The 22,981-nt window shown below is 35.0% G+C and overlaps 1 protein-coding gene across 1 annotated transcript in view; it reads left to right on the forward strand.

Annotated features, from left to right (window-relative positions):
- Positions 1-22,112, forward strand: part of Rfwd2 (ring finger and WD repeat domain 2, E3 ubiquitin protein ligase) — a 98,968-nt gene extending 76,856 nt beyond the window's left edge. Inside the window, exons 16-21 of the mRNA XM_013015742.1 lie at positions 1,887-2,004; positions 3,902-4,026; positions 5,382-5,542; positions 19,886-19,930; positions 21,559-21,673; positions 21,780-22,112. Coding sequence (XP_012871196.1) covers positions 1,887-2,004; positions 3,902-4,026; positions 5,382-5,542; positions 19,886-19,930; positions 21,559-21,570 — 461 coding nt within the window. The 3' untranslated portion in view covers positions 21,571-21,673; positions 21,780-22,112. The remainder of the gene's footprint in view (positions 1-1,886; positions 2,005-3,901; positions 4,027-5,381; positions 5,543-19,885; positions 19,931-21,558; positions 21,674-21,779) is intronic.
- The last annotated feature ends 869 nt before the right edge of the window (positions 22,113-22,981 follow it).

Below are 22,981 nucleotides of genomic sequence, written 5' to 3' on the forward strand. Positions count from 1 at the left end.
CCAAGTCTTTTCATTTCTTTATAAATGGTATAGTATCATTCTTTCTAATGGATGAGTATTCCAATGTGTATTATGTGCCACAACTCCACATCCAGGTCTTGGTGGTTAATTGGAGATAAGAATTTCATGAATTTTGCTGCCCAGGCTGCCTTCTTAGTCCTCTGTCTTCTGAGTAGCTAGGATTACAGATGTGAGCCACCAGCACTTGGACAGGAAATAATGTTTATATCTCTGTTTATTTTATATTTAAATACCTTAAGCAAATATGTATGTGAAGATGTTGGTATGTATATATACACTTGCAAACATTTTAAAACACTTAGCTATATAAAATATATCTTTGTCTTTAATAGTTGTGGGCAGAGCTTAATCAGATTCAAAAACTGAAATAAAAGAACAAATTATACTGACAAGGCCATTGAGACATATAACTAAGTAATCACACTTAGCACCATATTATAAGAAAAAAATTGATGTGATACAGTAGAAAGAACCATTATCTCTATAGTGTTTTTGACTAGTATAATTTCAGCAAAATAATAAACCCATTCTGACAAATTCAGATGTATCTGGTTTTTGGGGGTTTTGTTGTTGTTTGTGAAGAACAATGATATTGTTGGCAAAACAATGATATTGTTGATGTGTCATTGATTCTATTTTTAGATCTTACATCCTAGTGATTTTTTTCATTCATTTTTACTCCTAAAGATTTTACAGTTAAATAGCTTTTATGGTTGAAGCTTACAAATGTTTGGGTATTGGAATATGAGTATATAGGGTAGGGATAAAGCAATAGTGACACATGTATAAATTAGTAAGTCTAGAATAGAAAGTTATTCATTGTATTTTTTGTTGTTTTTGAAATTTTCCTTTTCTGTAACTTTAAATATTTTCAAATTAAAAGTTATCTTGAAGCCAGGTGCCGGTGGTCACACCTGTAATCCTAGCTACTCAGGAGGCTGATATCTGAGGATCACGGTTCAAAACCAGCTGGGGAAGGAACATCCATGAGACTCATTTCCAATTAACCACCAGAAAACCTGAAGTGGTGCCATGGCTCAAGTGGTAGAGCTCTACCCTTGATCTGAAGAGCTGAGGGACAGCGCCTAACCCCAAAGTTCAAGACCCATAACCGACAAAAGAAGAAATAGGACAATACCCAAATATTTCCAAAGAGTATTTTTGAATGTCACAGCAATTCTTCAGAAGTATTTGTGAACACAGATCCTTTAATAAAGGAAATTATTATAGCATTCTCCATTTTTATCATAGTGTTTAAAGTACTCCTACAAGTTTGAAATTGTAGACCATCTTCATATGCTTCTGTTCCTTTTTTTTTTAGCAGTCCTGGGACCTAAACTCAGGATGTGAGGGCTCTCCCAACTTTTTTGCTCAAAGCTAGTGCTCTGCCACTTGAGCCACAGTTGTTCTGGCTTGTTACTGGTTAATTGGTTGAGTCTTATGAATTTACCTGGTTGGGATGGCTTTGTACTGCAAGCATCAGAACTCAGCCTCCTTAGTAGCTAGGATTACAGGCATGAGCTAACAGCACCAAACAAGTATAACCTCATTCTAAATACATGCATAAAATCTAAAAAAATATTCAGCACCATGATGATATAAATAGGACTGGAAATAACTCACCACTTAGCAAAGTAAGCTGGTTCTGAGTACTTGATTAAGGGGCTTTTGTTTTGCTATGTTTGGAGTTCATCATGCCTATAAAATTGTCTGCCATTTCTTTTGGAAGATAATTACTCTTCATTTTTCTCTTTCTGCTTGTTAGAAATTTGACATTGGAAAACATTTGACAAAAACCACCAAAACCAGTTAGTTTTTCTTTCCATTTCATTTACTACATTTTTTTTCATTCTGTTTTGTGTTAGATCACTGTGTCCACTACTATGATCTTCGTAACACTAAACAGCCAATCATGGTATTCAAGGGACACCGAAAAGCAGTCTCTTATGCAAAGTTTGTGAGTGGCGAGGAAATTGTCTCTGCGTGAGTATTACTCTCCTCTGACATGAGCTTCGTATACAGTTCTGATGTCATTTACCATTTTATGAAGTCACTGTAAACATAGAAAAACATAAGATTACATGTCCTTTTTCTGAAATAATAGATTTTTGCATATTGTCCAACTAAAATGCATGTATATTCTGATCTGTATCATTCACTTTTATGTTATTTGTGAATAAAATCCTGTAAGCAAAGAAGCTAATTTTCAATGTGTCCCACTTATCTAATATTAGGTGTAATTGTATTTGAACTTCAAATTGTATTTCAGTAACTGTTTTTCCACAAGACAAGCAACATAGACTAGAATAAGTGCATTATTTGTTAAAGTCAAACAGTATGTTACATATCTAGTTTCACTATTACATGTTGACTTTTATGCTATAATTCTTCTCTGATTTTGCACTAGGTTTTAAATATATTTCAAAGAAAACTTTCTAAGTATGACTATTTATACCTGACAGATGTCTTTTGAAAAACTTTCTGAACTAAAAAAATCTTAAGTTTTTAGTTGCTCTTTTTACTTTTTTTTTTAAGTAATAAGATGTCAAGTGAGGTAAAAGAGAAATTTCACTTGTGAAAATATTGACAAACCTCTCCTAACATAGCCAGTCCCAAGCTTTGGGTTTACATTACCTTGTAAATAACTACTCCTGATTTTTTTCTTTTTTATATCTACCATTTCATCTCAAGATAAATGACACATTTCCTTTATTACTTAGTTTCTAGTCTCTCAGATTATTATGCCAGCACACTGTATTTGATATCTCTTATCTACCTTCACACACTGGTTGCTCTAAATAAAAACTTGGTCATTTGAATTGAGTTACAAAAGAGGACAAGAAATAAAGTTAGAACTCTAAGGCAAGGTTATTTAGAAATTTAAATGAAGTAGTAACCAGTCAAAAAGTATACCATCTTTAGGAATGAATAAAATCAACAACAAATAATTTAAATATTCAGATTTAAGTATAGACTATTTTCTATTTCAGATTCATAAATGTATAATCAATTACTTTTACTTCCATTAGTTACTATATAAATATGTGTGTTCTTAGTTGAATTGAATCAATTGGAAATCTTAACTGATCTTAAAGTAGACCTAGAACATTTTTTTATCCATCTATTTCTTCCTTAGTTTTTATAAATCAGTGATTTTTTAAAGGATTTAGACCTTTGAAATATCCACAATATATGAGTCAGTACCAATATTAATGCAAAATATTTTGGTACTGTAAACAGGAGTATTTAGTACAACATTGTTAAGCAAAATAAACTAAAGCGGTATTGTAAAATACTGTAAAGCTAGCTTCCATAATCCGGTAGCAGGATCTTTGCTGCAGTGTTTGCTAGCTAGGGTACCCTGAAAATGTCCCTGACCTTTAACCTCAGCTTGTTAATCTCCAAAGTGGGGGTGCTGATCACTTCCTGTACACCCAGTACTATGGGGACCATTTTTTTGGGGGGGGGAGGTCTGGTCGTGGGCCTGAACTCTGCGCCTGGGTTCTGTCCCTTAGATCTTCAGCTCAAGGCTAGCGCTCTACCACTTGAGCCACAGCGCCACTTCCAGCTTTTTTTTTCTGCTTATATGGTGCTGAGGAATCTAACCTAGCGCCTCATGCATGCAAGGCAAGCGCTCTGCCACTGAGCCACCTTCTCAGCCCTCTGTCAGGACCATTTTAAATTAAGTTTTGCATTGTGTAGTAATCAATATGTTTCACATTTAACTGATGCAAAACTAAGGCCAATTAGGAAACAGACTTAGACAATCTGGCTCCATAGTCTGTATTTTTAACCACAAAATTAGATGGCTTCTAGTAGTGGTGATGAGTTTCACACCATGGAAATTAAAATACATTCTTATTCTTTGTGTTTATTTCAGCTCAACAGACAGCCAGCTAAAACTGTGGAATGTAGGGAAACCATACTGTCTACGTTCCTTCAAGGGACATATCAATGAAAAAAATTTTGTAGGCCTTGCTTCCAATGGAGATTATATAGCTTGTGGTAAGTGAAACAATCTTTTTAAGGAAATTTTTAATATATCTGTAGCTATAATTATACATGATGGATAAATGATGTATAAAATCAGAAAGAATCAATAGGCATGACTACACAACAAAAGTTTTCCTCAGGTTGTGCTGGAAGAGCACTGGTCTCCATTTTGTTGACCACAAACTGAATACATAATAATTGCATTTAAAATATAAACATGTTTGTAGTTCTCTGTAATGACATAATTTTTGTAGATATTATAGCTATTATGCAAAAACAAATTACTAATTTTTGCTATTATTCCAAGAAGACATTTGTTTTAAGTTTAATATTTATTTTCTTTCTCTAGAGTTCTTTTCATTTAGCAATCCCTTTGTATAGCAATTTCTTTATTCTTGGGCTTTTATTATAGATAATTTATGGAAATTTCTACCAGAAATAGAAAAATCAAGGTAATAAACTTCACTTGTTTTTGTTTTTTTTTTTGTTATTGTTGTTTTTTTGGGGGTCCAGTCGTGCAGCCTGAACTCTGGGCCTGGGCACTATCCCTCAGCTCTTCAGCTCAAGGCTAGCACTCTACCACTTGAGCCACAGTGCCACTTCCGGCTTTTTTCTTTTTGCTTATGTGGTGCTGAGGAATCGAACCCAGGGCCTCAGGCATGCAAGGCAAGCGCTCTACCACTGAGCCGTCTTCCCAGCCCCCCTTTCACTTGTTTTTATATGATGGCTTTTCTTTGGTAAATTCAGTTCTCTTTACATATATGAACCTAAACATCACTAAAGGAAATATGAAGCACTATTATCCTACCCTGATTGACTGCTCAGAAATACAGTTCTATAAACTAATAGAGTAATTCTTAATTGGAAAATAGGAAATAAATTATGTAGCCTATTCAGATTTGCCTTTGAAGGTGCTACAACTTTCATTTTTTTTCTGTGTAGTATTCTTTCCAAAGTAATTAACAAATTTTAGACTTCTGTTGACAGTGATTATTATATAATGATTTTAAACTTAGATATCTACATTGTTACATTATTTAACATTGTTTGTCTCTTTAGTAAGCCATAGCTTTTTTGAATTGGATTCTTTTCACACCTAACTTCCAAATGATCTTTCAAGTTTGCTTTTTAGAGATTACTGGAATGTGAGCTAACACTCTTGAGTGATAATTCCTATTTAAATATGCTATTCTGGCTGTGTGTGGTAGTGTGTACATATAATTCCATTACTCATAAGACAAAGTAGGAGAGTCTGCATAGAGTGTGAAGTCATCCTTAGTTTAATAGTGGTACTACCTCAAAAATTTTTTTTGATAATCATTCCATATTCTCCCATTCTAAATAATATTTTCATCATTTATTTTCAGGAAGTGAGAACAACTCTCTCTATCTGTACTATAAAGGACTTTCTAAGACTTTGCTAACTTTTAAGTTTGATACAGTTAAAAGTGTTCTGGATAAAGACAGAAAAGAAGATGATACAAATGAATTTGTTAGTGCTGTGTGCTGGAGGGCACTACCAGATGGGGTAAGTTTCCCATTAGTTTTTTTGGTTTTGTTTGTGTATGTCTGTGCTTTGTGTATACATGGAGTATTTAAATTTCAAGATATAAATGGATGTGATTTCTTTTTTGCTTGGCACTATATCACCAGAGAAAGAAGAATGTTAAATAACAATTGAAATGTCACTAGTGAAAAAATGTCACGCTGACCAGTGCCTCTCCCATGTACCAGAGAATCTTGGGTACACAAATGTACATCTTTTCTTAAAGACTGAAAATTCCCCAGGGTTCTCTGTCTCATCTCTAAAAATCACATGCAGTATTTGCTCAGTAAGCATTTAGCTGAGATGAGATTTGGGGGGCAGGGTGGCATTTGATTGAGGTGGTAGACTTAGCTTTACAAATATATATATGTAAGAATATTTAAAGAATTTTCTTACAAGGATGTTACCCTACTGGTTTAAAAAAACACACAGTTTTATTGGGCTTCACCTTTTATACATTTTTTAATTGTTAACTTTTCTGTTACTTACATGAAGTAGTAGTTATCTTATTCTCGATTAATGTAAACATGAGTTAATTATTAGTGACATCTTACTAGGCGGTATGACTGAACTGATAGGGGCCCTTAGTTCAACCCCTGGTACCAAAAGAAAAAAAGAAGAAAAAAATACCAATGTTTATTTAAAGCTAAGGTGTGGCTCAAGTAGTAGGTAAGTTCTGACTAAATGTATAATTTGAAATATCTTCTTGTTTTTCTAATTGTCAAATACAGTAAGTATACTAAAAAATAAAAATAATACAGGATATATAAAAATAAACTTAAAAACAGAATTGTAGCAGCTCTGGATTACAGTTATCAGATAAAACTTAAAAGTAGCAATGCTTACAAAATGAAAGACAGGATTGCAAAATTTATCTGGAACTGAAAATGTTTTTAAAAATGAAAACCTTAACGCTGAAAAATGTATTACCAAAATTAAGAACTCAATGAATACGTTCTAAAAGAGATAAGGTAGAAATAAAAGAGTTACTTATCTGGTAGATTTGTTAGGAAAAATGTGCATAGAAGTAAGCATGGAAAGAGAAAAATGGGAAAATACAAAATAAAGAGTATCAAGTAAGGACAGTTAATATTTTCAATAAGATATCTAAAAGGAAAAAGAAAGCAGCAGTAAAGAAAATTAGAAGGGATTAGAGTTGATGGGGGCAAATGTTCTGTAAGTCTTTGAACTGTGAAGAATGAAAGATATGAAATAGTGTGAATAAATACTAATGTTGACCCTGTCCTTGAGTAGACATAAACCTGTCATAGGTTGCCTTCTCATGGCTCTGTTTCCTTGGAAGTATATTAAGAATATACAGTGCTACTTGCAAGTTATATATTAAGTGCTACTTGCAAGTTATCTTTTAAATTTATTATAAAACCCTATGGATAGTATGGCATGTGGCCTTTTTTCTGTGCACACAGTATAAGAGGGATAGGAAACCAAAATGCATTGTTGTACGTACTCTGTGGGTAAGTCAAAGAATATATTCAGGTGAGTTAAAATATAACAGGCTGAATTTTCAATCCTATATTCTTTTATAACTAAATTAGTGCTAGATTAAAACCACTTGCCTCTGAATCCTCCAAGCCAAGATCAATCCTTGTTGGTGGTGAGACATTCACATTTTCATATGACATAGTAAAACTGCTGAAAATATATAAAGTACAAAGGATTTCCCCCTTTGAGCCATTTTTATATTATTGACAAAATTGAATATATTGATGTGGTACAGTGTCATGTTTTGCAATTCATATGCACAGACACATAGGTAATTGAATGAAACCAATTAACATTTACTTTTCTTCTTGTGAAAACACCTAAAATATCTTCTGTTAATAATTTTGAAATATGTGACTACAGTTACCCTGCTGTGCAAGATACCTCAAAAACTTAATCTTCATGACTTTATGACTAACATCTTTCTTTTCCATTTCCAGCCTTCTATGAATAAGACATTTTTAGATCACATGTAAAACTAAGATCATAGTATTTTTCTTCTGTATGAGTTATTTCTGTGCTAATGTCCACTAAATTATGCTTAGAATCTGTTGTTGGTGTATTGTGTGTGTTTGTTGTCAGTTGACAGATAAATAGGTTGATTTTGTATCTTGATTCTTGTGACTTCCATACAATAAGTATGGAAGTGCAGCTGTCTTTTTGATGTAGTAATTTTAGTTCCTTATGTATCCAGAATTAAGATTACTGGATCATAATGGCATTTACTTAGATTTAAATTGTTGTAAAGCTTCTACTATATTGTTTTCCTTGATGGCTATTCTAATTTATGTTCTCATCACTAACATTACAAGATTGTTCTGTTTTGTTTGTTTTTTCTCAAATTCTGACCAGTGCTGACATTTCATCTTTTTTATTATATAAATTCTAATAGAGGGCTGGGAAGGTGGCTCAATGGTAGAGTGCTTGCCTTACATGCATGAGGCCCTGGGTTCGATTCCTCAGCACCACATAAACAGAAAAGGCCAAAAGTGGCGCTGTGGCTCAAGTGGTAGGGCACTAGCCTTAAGCTGAAGAGCTGAGGGACAGCGCCCAGGCCCAGAGTTCAAGCCCCACAACCGGCAAAATAAAAATAAAAATTCTAATAGATACAGTATTTCATTGTGGTGTTACTTTGCATCTCTCTGATGCTGAACATTCTTTTCATATACCTATTTGTCTATTTCTATATTTCTGCATTTTTTAAATTTGTATTTTATTTATTTATTTTTAGTTGGTCATGGGGCTTGAACTGTGGGCCTGGGCACTGTCCCTGAGCTCTTCAGCTCAAGGCTAGTGCTCTACCACTTGAGCCACAGCGCCAGTTCCCTATTTTTATATTTCTGATTCAGATCCTTTGCCATTTTTTAAATTAGGTAATTTACTTGCTGTTGAGTTGTTTTATGAGTGTTTGCTATGAGCTCTTTAACTATGTTGCAAACATCTTCATAAAATTCACAGGTTTTATCAATTCTGTTTCCTGTCATACAGAAGCTTTTTAATTTGGTGTGGTACCATTTTTCCAATTTTGCTTTTGTCACCTTTGCTTTTGAGACCATATCCAGAAAGTCATTGCTTAGATCAATGTTGTGAAACTTCCATCATGATTTCTTAGTATTATAGGTTAGTTTTATGTTTATGTCTTTATTCTGTTTTGAATTAATTTTTGTGTGCCATGTAATCATCTGTGTAGAAGAGTCTGTTTTCATTTTTGTCCCTATTGGTATCTAGTACCATTCATCAAAAAGGCAGAGAAAATATTATCTATTACACTGATAGCCAGTGTTACAGTAGCACAGTAGAATTGAGAAGATAATAAAACCAGATATGCAAAGTGTGAAGTAAAATACCTACCCAGCTAAAATTCTGTATCTAGTTAGTCTCTCAAGATAAAAGTGAAACAAACAGTTTTAGCAAAATGTTTTGAAGAATTTGCCATCACTTGGCCTATACTAAAGGAAACCTCAAAGGATAGTCTTATTACAGAAGAAAAAGATCCCAGGCTCAGATCAGATTGTTGTTGTTTGGGAACAGATGAATCATGCTACCACTGGGAGAAGTTTGTGTTGAAAATAACTAAGAAATCCAAATTGCTCTCAAGCATCTGTTAGAAAGAAGAATTGCAATTATGAATACCTAATGTTTAATTTTGCTGTTTCCTATCCCATTTTGGTAAATTTAAAAAGGCAGTAAGATGTGTTCTTTTTTCTCCTTCAATTAAAAAAATATACTTAAAATATATTGACTTCCTACACTTACAAGCCAGTTCTTTTCCAGAATTCCACAGTGAACACAAAATAAATGATAGCGATTTTTCTTTCTGATTCTTTTTTTTTACTTCCTTCCTCCTTTTTCATCAACTGCCATTCTTTTGTCTTTTTATCTTTCCTCTAGCTAGATGGTTAATAGCACTTTAGAAAATTTTCCTCACTATAAGAGTGTCAATCTGAATTAACTCTTGTCTGTCTTGTGAGTGGAAGCAAAGAATATTTTGAGCAAAAATCCCAATTTCCAGAAAAATGGAAAGGAGACTTGACTATCTCCTCCCAAGTGTCTAGACTAGAGAGAGATGGAAAAAGTAGAAAAGGGAGGTGAAAGACTGAGGCAGCCCTGTTAGTTTTTCTCTGAAGAAACTATATGAAATAAAATTTACCTTTAATGTCTACTACTGTGTGGAACAGCCTCAGTGAAAACATGTTACATTCAATATTTTATGGTACATGTTGTAATGAAAACAACCAAATAGGATTTATACAGTCTGCTAGGTGACATTTTAAATGTTTCCTTATTATCATTTTAGTATATTTACTATAATTATTACATTTTAGATGGTTCTTACATTTATAAACACTGTTGTACATATGACTATTGCAAAACATAAATTTGACACAAATCTTAAAACTTCCTGCCCTTTTTGTTTTAGTTCTTTTTAAAGGAAGACAAATATTAATTTGAAAAGACATTCTAAATGTTTAGAAGTATCTGAAATACCTTTATATAGAAAGGGATTTGAAGATAGAGATGGGATCTTGTAGTCTTTTCTGCCCAGATTGGTTTCAAACTGAGATCCTCTAGATCTCAGCTTTCTGAAAGCTAGGTATTACAGGGCTGAGAGCACCTGCCTTCAATTACTTTTTATAAATAAACATTGCAGTTTGTCATCCCTTTGATTCTTTTCACTTTTGAAATGTTGACATCTTTGTTTCTTTCTGGCTTTATCACTCTTTTGTATTTGTCTAAGCCTAGAACCCCAAAATCATTTTTCTTATATTTTTCCTCTATTTACCAAATTGTAATAATGCTTTCTGTGAAGTTGCTCCTATTTTTTCTTCTAAATTCCTACTTTTCATCTTCCCATTCCTTTTGCTTCCTCATATCTAAAATTTATCCATTGCTTTATCTCTGTCACTGTGAATGCATTTTTCTAAATTTAAAATTACACTTTACAAACAAAGGAGGAGGTAACGATGCTTGATAGGAAATGTACTCATTACCTTGCTCATGTAACTGTAACAGTATTTTTACAATAAACTTATTTTTAAAAATTACACTTTACACTAACAAAATGTAAAGTTTAAATCTTTAGTAGTGTAAAATACACTATTAACCTGTGTGTATTTAAAAGAACCCAGTATCTATTATATGAGAAGATAGAGGAGAAAAATCATTCAGAAGTAGTTCAAATTTCAAATTTACTAGTAAATATTCAGCTTTTTAAATGTATAATCAAAGATGTGAATTTTAAATGCCTTTCATTTTTCTATTTCACACATCCTCTCCATTCCTGTTAACTTCACACTGTTCACACTTAAGCTTCATATCTACTACTTAGGTGTTTTTTCTTGTTTTGATTTGTTTTTTGTGCCAGCCTGGAGCTTGAACTTAGGCCTGGTTGCTGTCCCTGAGCTCTTTTACTCTACCCCTTAAGCCACAGTTCCACTTCTGGCTTTTGGGGAGTTAATTGGTGATAAAAGAGTGTAATCAGACTTCTTTCCTTGGCTGGCTTTAAATCATGATCCTCAAATTTCAGCTTTCTGAGTAGCTAGGATTACAGCTATAAGCTCCTTGCCGTATACCAAGGATTCTGACGTAATACTACTGCCCAAGTTTATTTCTTCCCAGACCATCTACTCCATTAAGAAAGGAGTTGGTGTTGTTTTGTTTCATTTTGTTTTATTGTTGTTGTACTAGAGAAAGAATTTGGCCTCTTGAGCTTGCTAGGCAAGCATTCTGTTACGTAAACCACTGCCCTAGTCCTTTTGTGTTTGCTTTCCAGATATGGTCTGACCAGCCTAAGATTTCAGTCTTCTAAACCAGCACCTCACAAATAGATGGAGTTATAAGTATGCATGCAGTACTGTAGGTGTGTAATGCCAATTAGCCTCCATTGACAAAGAAATTCCTGTTCCTGCTTCTAAATTTGTAATCGTCTCTTTACTCAAGATATATCAGTGTTGCCTTGTCCTTTTCTGATAAATTCTGTCACTCTTCCCCAATAGTCACTTTTTTGTTGTTGTTGTTGTTGGTTGTGAGGCTTGGGCGCTGTCCCTGTGCTCTTCTGCTCAACGCAAACACTCTACCACTTCAGCCATAGCACCACTTGTGGTTTTCTAGTGGTAAAGGAGATAAGAATCTCACAGTTGGGCTGGGAAGGTGGCTCAGTGGTAGAGCGCTTGCCTTGTATGCGTGAGGTCCTGGGTCCGATTCCTCAGCACAACATAAGCAAAAAAAGAAAAAAGCCAGAAGTGGCACTGTGGCTCAAGTGGTAGAGTGCTAGCCTTGAGCTGAAGAGCTGAGGGACAGCACCCAGGCCCAGAGTTCAGGCCCCATGACCGGACTTCCCCCCCCCCAAAAAAAAAAAGTGTCTCACGAACTTTCTGGCCCAGGCTGGCTTTGAACCGCGATCCTCAGATCTCAGCCTCCTGAGTAGCTAGGATTATAGGCATGAGCCACTGGCACCCAGCTAGTCACTGTTTTTTTGTTTTCTTTTGTTTTGTTTGGTTTCTCTTTGGTTTCTGCAGCTGTTGATGTACCTATAGATTACACTTTATCAGCTGCCATTAAGATAGTTTACTTTATGTTTCATAAATGTATCATTTACGGTTCTTCTACTTTGAACAAAAATACAAATACCAACAGCTAGCAAAGTAAGTACTAAGTTTTCTAGGAAGGGTGTAACAGAGTTAAGATTTTAAAATAGAAAAATAATCTCTCTCTCTCTCTCTCTCTCTCTCTCTCTCTCTCTCTCTCTCTCTCTTTGTTGTTGTTGGTCATAGGGCTTGAACTCTGAGCCTGGGTCTGTTTTTCAGCTCAAGGCTAGCGCTCTAGCCACTTGAGCCACAGTGCCACTTTCGGCATTTCTGTTTATATGGTGCTGAGGAATGAACCCAGGGCCTCCACCACTGAGCCACCTTCCTAGCCCAACAGAAAAATAATCTTAACCTGAAATGTCTTTTACATTAAAAAAAAAACTTTCATAAGATTATAAGTATTCTGACTAGAATGATACACTAAATTGATTGTAATAATACAGTCATTACTTGAGATAACTACCCTTTAATTGTGAAGAAATGTTGGTTGCTTTTGGTAAGAATAGATACCATTTCTTTGTTTGATGTCTACAATTAGCCAGTTACCTTTTTGTAAAGTGCCCTACAGAGAGATGTTTTCTTATCCATTGCTAAATTCATGGTTGAAACCCCTCAACACCAGAGATTATAAGAGGAGAGCATGTAGACTTACAGGAGCTTCAGAAATCAAGCCTAAAGAATGAATAAATGCATATTTTCGTGCTCAGAGCTGAATAGTTGAATAGTCACGGAAGAGTATAGTTGTTAAGGACCAAGGGATATAATTGTAAACTAGAGGGAACATAGCAAGGCCTGCTTGTATTCTTCTTTATATCCCTAACGCTCTAGAACTAAGCCATTCCTTTCCTCCAGGTATAGGTGATCTGCTTCAGAGAAAAGAATTGTTTATGGTCTGCTTAAGAGGTGAAGGGCAAAAGTCAAGAGAAGCCTATTTTCCAGATTTAGGGGTGGTTTGTACTAAATCCTATCTATTTTTCAAGCTTTATAAAGACTTTAAGTGCCAAAGATTATTTATAGTTGAAGAAATACAATCTTTAAAAAGATTAAACAGTTTGGTGGCGGAACGAAAATGCAGGTCCTTTTTTTTTAATTGTGAAAATACTGTACAGAGGGGTTACAATTACATGGGCAAGATAATGAGTACAAAATAATACAGATCCTTGACTCTTAATTTTAACTAAATTGTTACTTCTATTATGTTAGAAAGTAAATAACAGAATTCTAGAAGTAGATTTATCAGAGTAGTGTGGAAGATACTTGAAAATAACATCCTTAGGAGTTCTGTGTCCAAAGGTGTGAAATAGGGTCAAGGAAAAGGGGGTATAAAAATGAAGAGAAGAAATGGAGAGAATGAGTCAAATATTCAATATATATCCTACAAAATTAAGAAAAGTGTGAGAAGGGATGGTAGAAGGAATGGATGAGAACATTGAAAAGGGTAATAATCAAGATGCAGTGTGTTCATAAATTGCTTTGTTTGTTCAATAGCAGCTTTTTTGTACAACTAGTTAAATAAAAATTTCAATTCTTTGTTCAGAGAATCTTTTAAGTACCAATCATTTCTGAGCTCTTACCATTAGCAATCATTTTTACAATTACATATGTGTATATAAATTTTTAAGTACATTGTTCTTAATCATTATTCAGTATAAGCTTTATACAAACCAGAAATGTTGACATATGATACAAGTTGAAGGTGTCTGGAGATAAATTTCAATGCTGTGTAGCAAGTATAACTAAATTGATTGGGACTACTTGGTGCTAAGTGTTTGGAAAGCATTGGAAGGAAGGAAGTAGTATGTGTACCTTTGTATCTTAACTCCTCCTTCTACCCCATATTATTTTCCCAACTTTTTTCCTTGGATGAAAAATCAGTTTGACATTATATGCTAAGTGTCTTTTTTAATGATTCCTTTTCTTTTATTTGAATCCTGATTATTTAGCTTATTTAAATTCATTAATATGTATTTAAATGAGAATTCTATGTAGCTGGGAAATTGGAACATAAAACTCGATAGTAAAAGTAGTTTTAATAATAAAGCACACTAAAAATGGAAGCTGCAAGAACCATCCATGTGGACAAATGAGGAGTACCCTTTGTCTGCAGATAGCAGCATCCTACATAAACATGGAGGTCTCTGTCTGACTTGGCACAGCTGGCTAAGTCTGATCGTTCCCCTCCAGACACTTGAAACTTTCACTGTAAATACTGCTTTCAACATTTTATTTAATATCTTTTTTGGTTAAATGTACAGAATTACTAAAGTAGATAAATAAAGCTATTTTATCATCTTAATTGGTTTTTGAGTTATGTCACCATTTTTGAAAATAGGTATGTTAACTTCATATTAAAGAAATTTAGCCAGTGAGCCCTGGTGGCTCACGTCTGTAGTCAGGAGGCTGAGATCTGAGGATCATGGTTTGAAGCGATCCAAGGCAGAAAAGTTCCTATGAGACTCTTATCTCCAATAAACTACTCAAAAAAGCCAAAAATGGCACTTTGGCTCACATGGTAGAATGCTAGCCTCAAGCACAAAGACTCAGGAACAGCACCTAGGCCCTGAGTTCAAACCCCAGGACTAGCAAAAAAAGAAATCTATAGCCAGGAAAGTAGAAGGACTGCAGAAATATTTTTCTAAGGGGTCATGTGTTTTTAGATGTGATATAGGTAGATTCCATGAAGTTTTGCTTTGAGCTGGTTTTCTCTTAATTTTTTTGTTTTGAGCCGTGTAAGGGTAAGACCTGATAAACAGCCCCCACTAGCCTAAAACTACCTCTTACCTCAAACTCCTACCTTGCCTCTCAAATGCTTGGAATTCCAGGAATATATTATGACAATGTGATAAAACCTTATGTACATTCAATATTTTTTCTAGTGCTAAGTAAGGATTGAACCCAGTACCTTGCAAATGCTAAGACAGGTACTCTTACTGCTAAGCTATATCATATGCCATCATAGCTCATGCCCATAATCCTAATTTCCTGGGTGTTGGAGATAAGAAGGATTGTGGTTTGAGGAAAGCCCAGGCAAAAAGTTGGATTTTTAAAAAATAGTTGGATAAATGTCAGGGCTATGTAACAAGTATAATTACATTGATTTGGGGCTACTTGGTTCAGAGTTTGAAAAACATTGTAAGGAAAGAAGTGTGTATGTATCTACCTTTGTCTATTTTGTTCTCTTTCCTCACATAATCCTTGCAACTTTTTCTTGGCTGAAAAATCAAACTGGTTAGACATGATACAAAGCAGCATTGAGGCATTTAATCATTCTTTGTAAGTTGTTTTCCACCTTGGTGATTCTTTAACTATGTGTATTAATTTTTTTAATATTTTTATTATCCTTAAGTAGTTGTACAAAGGATTTGCCATTTAACAAAGTAGTTTGTGAATACAGTGCATCTTGATCAGTGTCACCCCTTTTTACATTCTCATTCATCTCTTCAAACTCACCTGTTTCCTCACTTTTTTTGGGGGGGTGGGGGTCCAGTCGTGGGGCCTGAACTCTGGGCCTGGGCGCTGTCCCTCAGCTCTTCAGCTCAAGGCTAGCGCTCTACCACTTGAGCCACAGCGCCACTTCCAGCTTTTTTTCTTTTTGCTTATGTGGTACTGAGGAATCGAACCCAGGGCCTCATGCATGCAAGGCAAGCGCTCTACCACTGAGCCACCTTCCCAGCCCTTTCCTCACTTTTTTAATTTTGTAGGATGCACACTGGTTTTTTTTTTTTTACTGCATTCTCACCCCCTTTCTCTGTATATGAATTTTTAATGTTACAGAAATCTCAGTGAGACTGTTTTCTCTTTGTAAGTTGATTGGATAGCTTTCTCATTGGATATCTGTACAGATTAGTCACATAGTCTATAAAGTTATCAAAGTAATATAATTAAAGTTACAGATAATTCAGAAATATTTCTTATACCTGACAGTAAAATGAGATACAACTTCATTTATTGTCTATCTAACAGATATAATAATTCAAAGTACACCTTTTCCTTTATAGAGTGCAGATAGGTCTGTTAACATTTCAATTTAAAGGGCAAGATCTCATTGATAGATTGTAGTTTGAGGTTTATTCTTTCTAAGACATATTTACACTCATTTTGCCATGTCAGTTTAGGAAAACCACATACCAAAAGAGGTCAGGGACAAAAAGAAGCTATTCGGATTAGAAATAGCATTTATTTAGCTGAAGATTGTCTTAGATCCTTTGTTTAACTATCTTGTATGAGCTCCTACTTGCCATCCATGCACAGCATAGAAAATAAACATTCTGGTCACATTAGGGGACTCTACTGGTGGCAGCAAACCTTGGCAAAAGTGAAGTGTAAACTCTGCGATCCAAAAGTAATACGACATCTCTTCATAAAATCACTTGACAAAGGAGAAAAATAATAGAATATAGGGAATTGACTCAAGAGCTGTTGAGGCTGAGAAGTTCCGCATTAGACAGACAATAGAGGCTAGTAGGATGACTCTTTAAGTTGAAAGGCCTCAGAACCAGGAAAGCACATAGAGTAACCTTCAGTCTGAGGCAGAAGGCCTAAGAACTTGGGTGTTAGCACTAATAGAAGTTGCAGAGCCCGAGAAAGAGAGCTAGTTTACTTTCTGCCTTTTTGTTCTGTGCAGTCTCCCAGGTGACTGACTAGGTGATGCTGAACCCACATAGAGGGCGTATCTTGTCCACATCTTTGAAATCACCCTTGCAGACACGACACTTTACCAGTACAGATAATTCTTAATTTAGTTGAGTTGACATCTAAAATTAACCTTCATTCTTTAACTATCCTCAAGGCCAGGATAGGCTGTGTGTTAAAACTTTTGTCAAAGCCAGTTTCTAAAGTCCTACTTATTCACAGACCTGTACAGAGGCCCTTTATAATAAAAATTTGAACATGAGTTAGAGTTGCTTTTGAGATCAAGTAAACACATTATTACTAAATATTTTTTCATGTCATAACTTTTGGTTCTCTATGCCTCTTCCTTAAACTGTATAACAACCTGGTTTTCCATTTAATTATTTCATCATTTGGGGCTACTTGGCTCTTTTTGAAGCTAGAAGCAATTTTACCTCACAGAACAATCACTTGTAAATATATATTTAATTCCAAGCCCATATGTATTTGTTTTGTTTGTTCATAACAGTAATTCTGTTGTCTCAATTTTATTAGCATTTGTCCATTTTTTAGTACATTTAGATCAAAATATTTTAAGCAACTTACCCATAATGATATAGTTTGGAGTTACTATTTGTATAAATCTAAAGACTGTTTATTTCACTCATTTGCTCTGCCTATATTTGTAACATTTATATTGTTCCACTTTTTGTTAATTAGATATAGAAAGAGACTTTCTTAACATAGTTGTGGCTTAGTTCATCCTGAAAGCCAATTACTAGCTGTCTGTGCATGCAGAAGTAAATTCTGTGAAGTTACTTTTCCTCTAAGAGAAGACTATAGACCTCTTTGTGAGCTAGGTGCTAATGGCTCATGCCTGTTACCCCACCTGTCCAGGAAGCTGAGTCCAAAGGCAGCCTGATGAGAAATATGTCTGCTTCTTGAATTTAATGTGACACGGATTCCAGGACCATCTTCAGAGGTTATCTAGTTAAATGATCTTATTTAATATAAGCCTAAGTTTTTATGTTGTAAGGTAATGCAAGTTGGATATCCCTAATCCAAAATTCCAACTCTGACACTGTATGTTTCTGAAGCAGAGAGTGCATTTCTTCATGGCTACAGCATCTAGTGGTGAAAAGCGTCTTTCACCAATGAAAAGGATTCTTGGAAAATGTGGAGTCATTCCCATTCTTAAACAGCAACAATCATTCCATGCTGTTTGCAGCTTTGCTTCTTAGTATTGTTCATAAAAGAGTCATCGCTGGGTCCTCTAGTGGCAGTTCTAATATCACACAGCTTTGGTTGTAAAGTTTTTGTTGGGAGAAATCTATATTGTAGCCTACAGTGTCTCTCTTTGCCGTTTTCTGTTCTAGAAAGTCTGCTTTTGACGAGTTCAGGGTGAGTTATATTTCTTAAAGAGGCTCAGAATCCATGCCAACCATTTGCTAAATTTAGGTCACTAAAAAGAGTAGGTCAATCTCAAGTTTATCTTCTTGGTCTCCTCATTTCATCTCCTCTCAATATGGAACACATGAAGTCACAGGAATCACCCATAATTCCCCCAAAAGAGGATACTGAACCTCTCTTAGTGAATTCTGTCACTGTTTTCAAGGACAACTGTGAATGTTTATTTAAGGAGAACCTTCAGCTGGGAAAAGATCAGCAGTGCCCATGCCCACGTTTATTCCTTGAAACAACTAAAACCCTGGTTGCTATCACCACTAACTCCATCTAAGTATTCCAGTCCTACTAAAATTGTTGTGGTAACTGGAGAAATGATTTCTTCCCTCATATGCCAGTAGTAACAAGATGAGCTGTTTTCACAAGTAGCTTTATAAAACCAAATGGAAAATTACAATAAAGAAACATGTAAACTTGTAAAAATACAAATTACTTATACCAGGGAATATCAAGGAAACTAGAACTTAAACCTCAGATTGGCCGAAGTAACTTTCCCAGCATACAAGTCAAAATTTTTTCTTTCTTCTTCCCATCACTTAGTCATGAAGCCTGAAGAAAGTTCAGGAAGATCCTGGCCTTCATTGAAGTTTGACACCTTTTTCTGTTTCACATCGCTATAATTTGTATTTGGTCTTTCCTTCAGCCATCTAGACTCTGTGGCAGTCTTGAGTTTTTCTGCCTCCTAAGTGTCTATCTTGGAGAGCAAGCCTATAATACTGCATAGCCCAACTATACACACTGTCACAGGAAGCATGCCCCAGCTCTTACTGCTTTCTGAGATTATCTGATGAGCTCATTCTTGGCCATTCCTTTTCCCTATCATTATTATTATTATGTAATAATAATACACACTTTGTGTGTAATAATGCACACTTTGTGGCATAAATTTTCACTCAAGTAATCACCAGAGTTATATACACCGTACATATGCTGAATGATAGATTATTTGCAAAGACAACCTTCCCTTCTTTAAGATGAATATTCTCTACTGTTTCCCTAATTATAAATGTCTACCCAAAGGTATAAGCAGCATTTACACTAATTATAATTACTATGTCATGTCAAAAAATGAGTGAAGCGTTCTGAGGATGCAATTGCTTTGTTTTTCTAAGGCTAGTCCTGTATTTTATTTCAGACTTTTTTTTTTCTGAGCTTTATATCCCTTAGCAATCCTTTTTCCTTTCTTTTTTCTATGTGTTCAGAAATTTTCTACTTCTAAAATTTGTATTAGGGGGCTGGGAAGGTGGCTCAGTGGTAGAGCGCTTGCCTTGCATGCCTGAGGCCCTGGGTTCGATTCCTCAGCCCCACATAAGCAAAAAGAAAAAAGCCGGAAGTGGTGCTGTGGCTCAAGTGGTAGAGCGCTAGCCTTGAGCTGAAGAGCTGAGGGACTGCGCCCAGGCCCAGAGTTCAGGCCCCATGACTGGACCCAAAAATAAATAAATAAATAAAATAAATAAAATAAAATTTGTATTAGAACTTAATCATTAAAAAAAGGAGTTTTCCTTTAAACCTGACAAATGCACATTGAAAGTTGGCTCTCCACTTCAGATTCCATTGGTATCTTAGGGTAAAGTTAAGAAAGAAGAGGAAATTATTCTCTTGAAGGTACCCTTCAGGATTTTTTTTTTTCTGTACTTAAAAACTCTTGTTCTTTTTCTAGGAGTCCAATGTGCTGATTGCTGCTAACAGTCAGGGTACAATTAAGGTAAGCTATTTCATACATCTCCATTTTAAACTCAGAACCTTTTTTAGACTATAACAGTATATTGAGTTTTGAAGTTCATTCCAAATTATGGGCCATTGCTTCCTTGGGTATGACTAGATTGAAGGAGAAAGTAATAGGTAGCTTGTAACTATGGAGAAGATGATAATGCTTATTGAGATTGTACAGGTGGTAGGTGGATTGATGGGTGGTTATAACAGATGAAGACTATTTAGCATTAACTGGGAGCCAAGCACTCTTAGCTTCCCTTCTACAAATTAACCTCCAAGGCATTCAGTAGTCAGGGTCCAAGATACAATGAGAAGTACCTGTGCACTGCACTTAAATATGTTGTACTCTCATATTACTCATTCTCACGTTTCTCTTCTTTTTCTTTTCTGACAAGTAGATTTTTTTCTGAATTCCTAAAGTGAATTAGGATAGAGAAAAAATTTTAGTGTTGCTTGAAAATTGATTGATACAGGATTAAGCCACTGATGAAGTCTGAAAATGGAATGTTCTTTGGAACAGTCTCAGTCACAAACTCAAATACAATGTTTTCCAGACACTTAGTAAACAGAAGCATAGGAAATAAAAATTTTGTCAAATAATACTATTTAGATATTTGTATGTGGACTATTAGATAAATAAAGCTAGGTGAAGCAGTGAAATTTTTCTAAACAACAGTATTTTGGTGGAGATTTTTAGTGCATAGGTTTCACTAGTATACGTACTGAGCATACCTACATATTTTCCCTGGATTATGAGAAAGGCTTTTATTTTTTTAACCTTCCAGTGAACATTAATTTTTCCATGATTTTCCTCAGCTTATCAGAGGTAGGGAATACAATAGCCACCCAGAAAGTAAATCCAAACCAAATAAATTGTATGAGATGGTAGTCTTGTTTTTTTAGGTAGCTAGTTTATCTCTTTGGGTAGGCCTTTCCAAAAAGAAGCCAAAATAGCTTAAATGAAAACTAGGCTTTTGAGATGAATATGATGGCATAATGATCAGCACTCAGGAGGTTGTAATCCCAGCACTTGAGAAGCTAAAGTAAGAGGATCGCTAGTTAGAAGACATTGTATACAAATCCAAGATGTTGTTTTGCAGTGTGAATCTCTATATTTATTAACTAACCTGTTTGTCTAATACAAAGACCAAGGTCATTATGGAAGCAAAGGTATAAGTCAAACCTTAGCAGTATGAGAACAGAAAGATAGTACCTTTAGTTCTATGCTACCTGGAATTACAGTCTAAATGTAAATAATTCTTTTTGTCAGTGTCTCATAATTACCTTCATGTTCCCTGTCCTTTCTTAGCCATTTGCTTTCCTCTTATTTTTAATAACAAAATAGTAGCACTAACAAAATATCATACCAGATGGTTGACGTTGAAAATGAAAGAAGCAAGGGAAAAAGATGTACACATTAATCATTAGTATTTGAGAAGTGTTTGTTTGAGCCAACTAATTTTTGTCAGTAGGAGAAATAAGTAGATTAAAATTGGCAACAGTAATATTTTAAATTTTCTGAAAAGAAAATAGATACAAATATTCCAAATATATTATTTTTATGCTATGCCATCAGCCATCAATTCATTTATCCATGTTCCATGTTATTTATCTTGAAAGCTTACTAATTAACTGTGGTGATAACTAATCTGAAAGAGTTCATGCAGTGCTTGAATTGAAAGTAAGAAAGGATTAATGTCCAATACCTTCACCTTCTTGAGCATTCCACCAGTTGGTAAATATTCTTTATTTGCTTCCCATTGATAAACATATTAGAGATTCACTGAACTCTATTTTTAAAACTATTATATAATACTCATCCTGTTTTTCCCTCCATTTAGGTGCTAGAATTGGTATGAAGGGTTTACTGAAGACATCTTGTGCTCGGTCTTGCTGAAAAACAACTGCAGCTGTGACAGTGAGAGAAGAAACAGAAATGTCGTGTGATGTCCCTCCCAAAGTCATCTGGGTTTTAGATTTCTTTCGAATACCTTTTTCCATTTTTTCCTCCTTTATGACCTTTGGGACATTGGGAATACCCAGCGAACTCTCCACCATCAATATAACTCCATGGACTTTGCTGCTGTTGGTGGTGTGGTTATCTAATTTTTGTGATAGGGAAATAAATTCTTTTGAATAAAAATAAATAACAAAAAATAATAAAAATTTATTGAGCCACAATAAGCTGCTAAAATTTTTGTCAAATGTGAGGATATAAGCATTCAAGAAGTAGCATACATTAATTTTATAAAAACTTACCTGTGAACAACTGTGAAATACTGTAGGCTGGTACTAACCCCCAACACCTCTGGATCCGGACCTAGACTTAAATTTTTGACCAAGTGAAGCTAGTTCTCACTGCCATATATGTGCTGATAATGTACACATAATGTACCCATCCTTGCTCCAACCAGGATAGCACTAATACTGACAGTTAGAGCTGCCTTGTCAGTTACTAGTGCTATCCTTGTTGGAGATACAACTACTCGGCAGCCAGTAAAGCAGGAAAGCTGCCACACATAGAATGGGAACAAATGCTCAGAAAATAGATGGAATTGTAAAATTTTGCCTACAGATCATGATTTGTTAGCCCATTTATTTTATACGTAATTTTCAAATTGTAAAAAAGTAAGATTAGCGGGTTGGGAAGGTGGCTCAGTGGTAGAGCACTTGCCTTGCACGCATGAGGCCCTGGGTTCGATTCCTCAGCACCATATAAGCAAAAAGCTTATAAGCTGGAAGTGGCACTGTGGCTCAAGTGGTAGAGTGCTAGCCTTGAGCTGAAGAGCTGAGGGACAGTGCCCAGGCCAAGAGTTCAGGCCCCACGACTGGACCCAAAAATTTTTTTTTTAAAATTAAGATTAGCAAACCAAACACATGTCATATAGAGCTGCTTTAAAATCTGAGAGCACTTTTCAGCAAAAGATAGTAAAATTATACTCCACACATTTTATTAAAAAATACAAAACAAAACTGGGCTATGCATGGTGGCTCCTGTCTGTAATCCACCTAGTTGAGAGCCTGAGATCAGGACGATTACAGT

This window comes from Dipodomys ordii, unplaced genomic scaffold (genome assembly GCF_000151885.1).
Source record: "Dipodomys ordii isolate 6190 unplaced genomic scaffold, Dord_2.0 Scaffold27, whole genome shotgun sequence".
Classification (NCBI taxonomy): Eukaryota; Metazoa; Chordata; class Mammalia; order Rodentia; family Heteromyidae; genus Dipodomys; species Dipodomys ordii.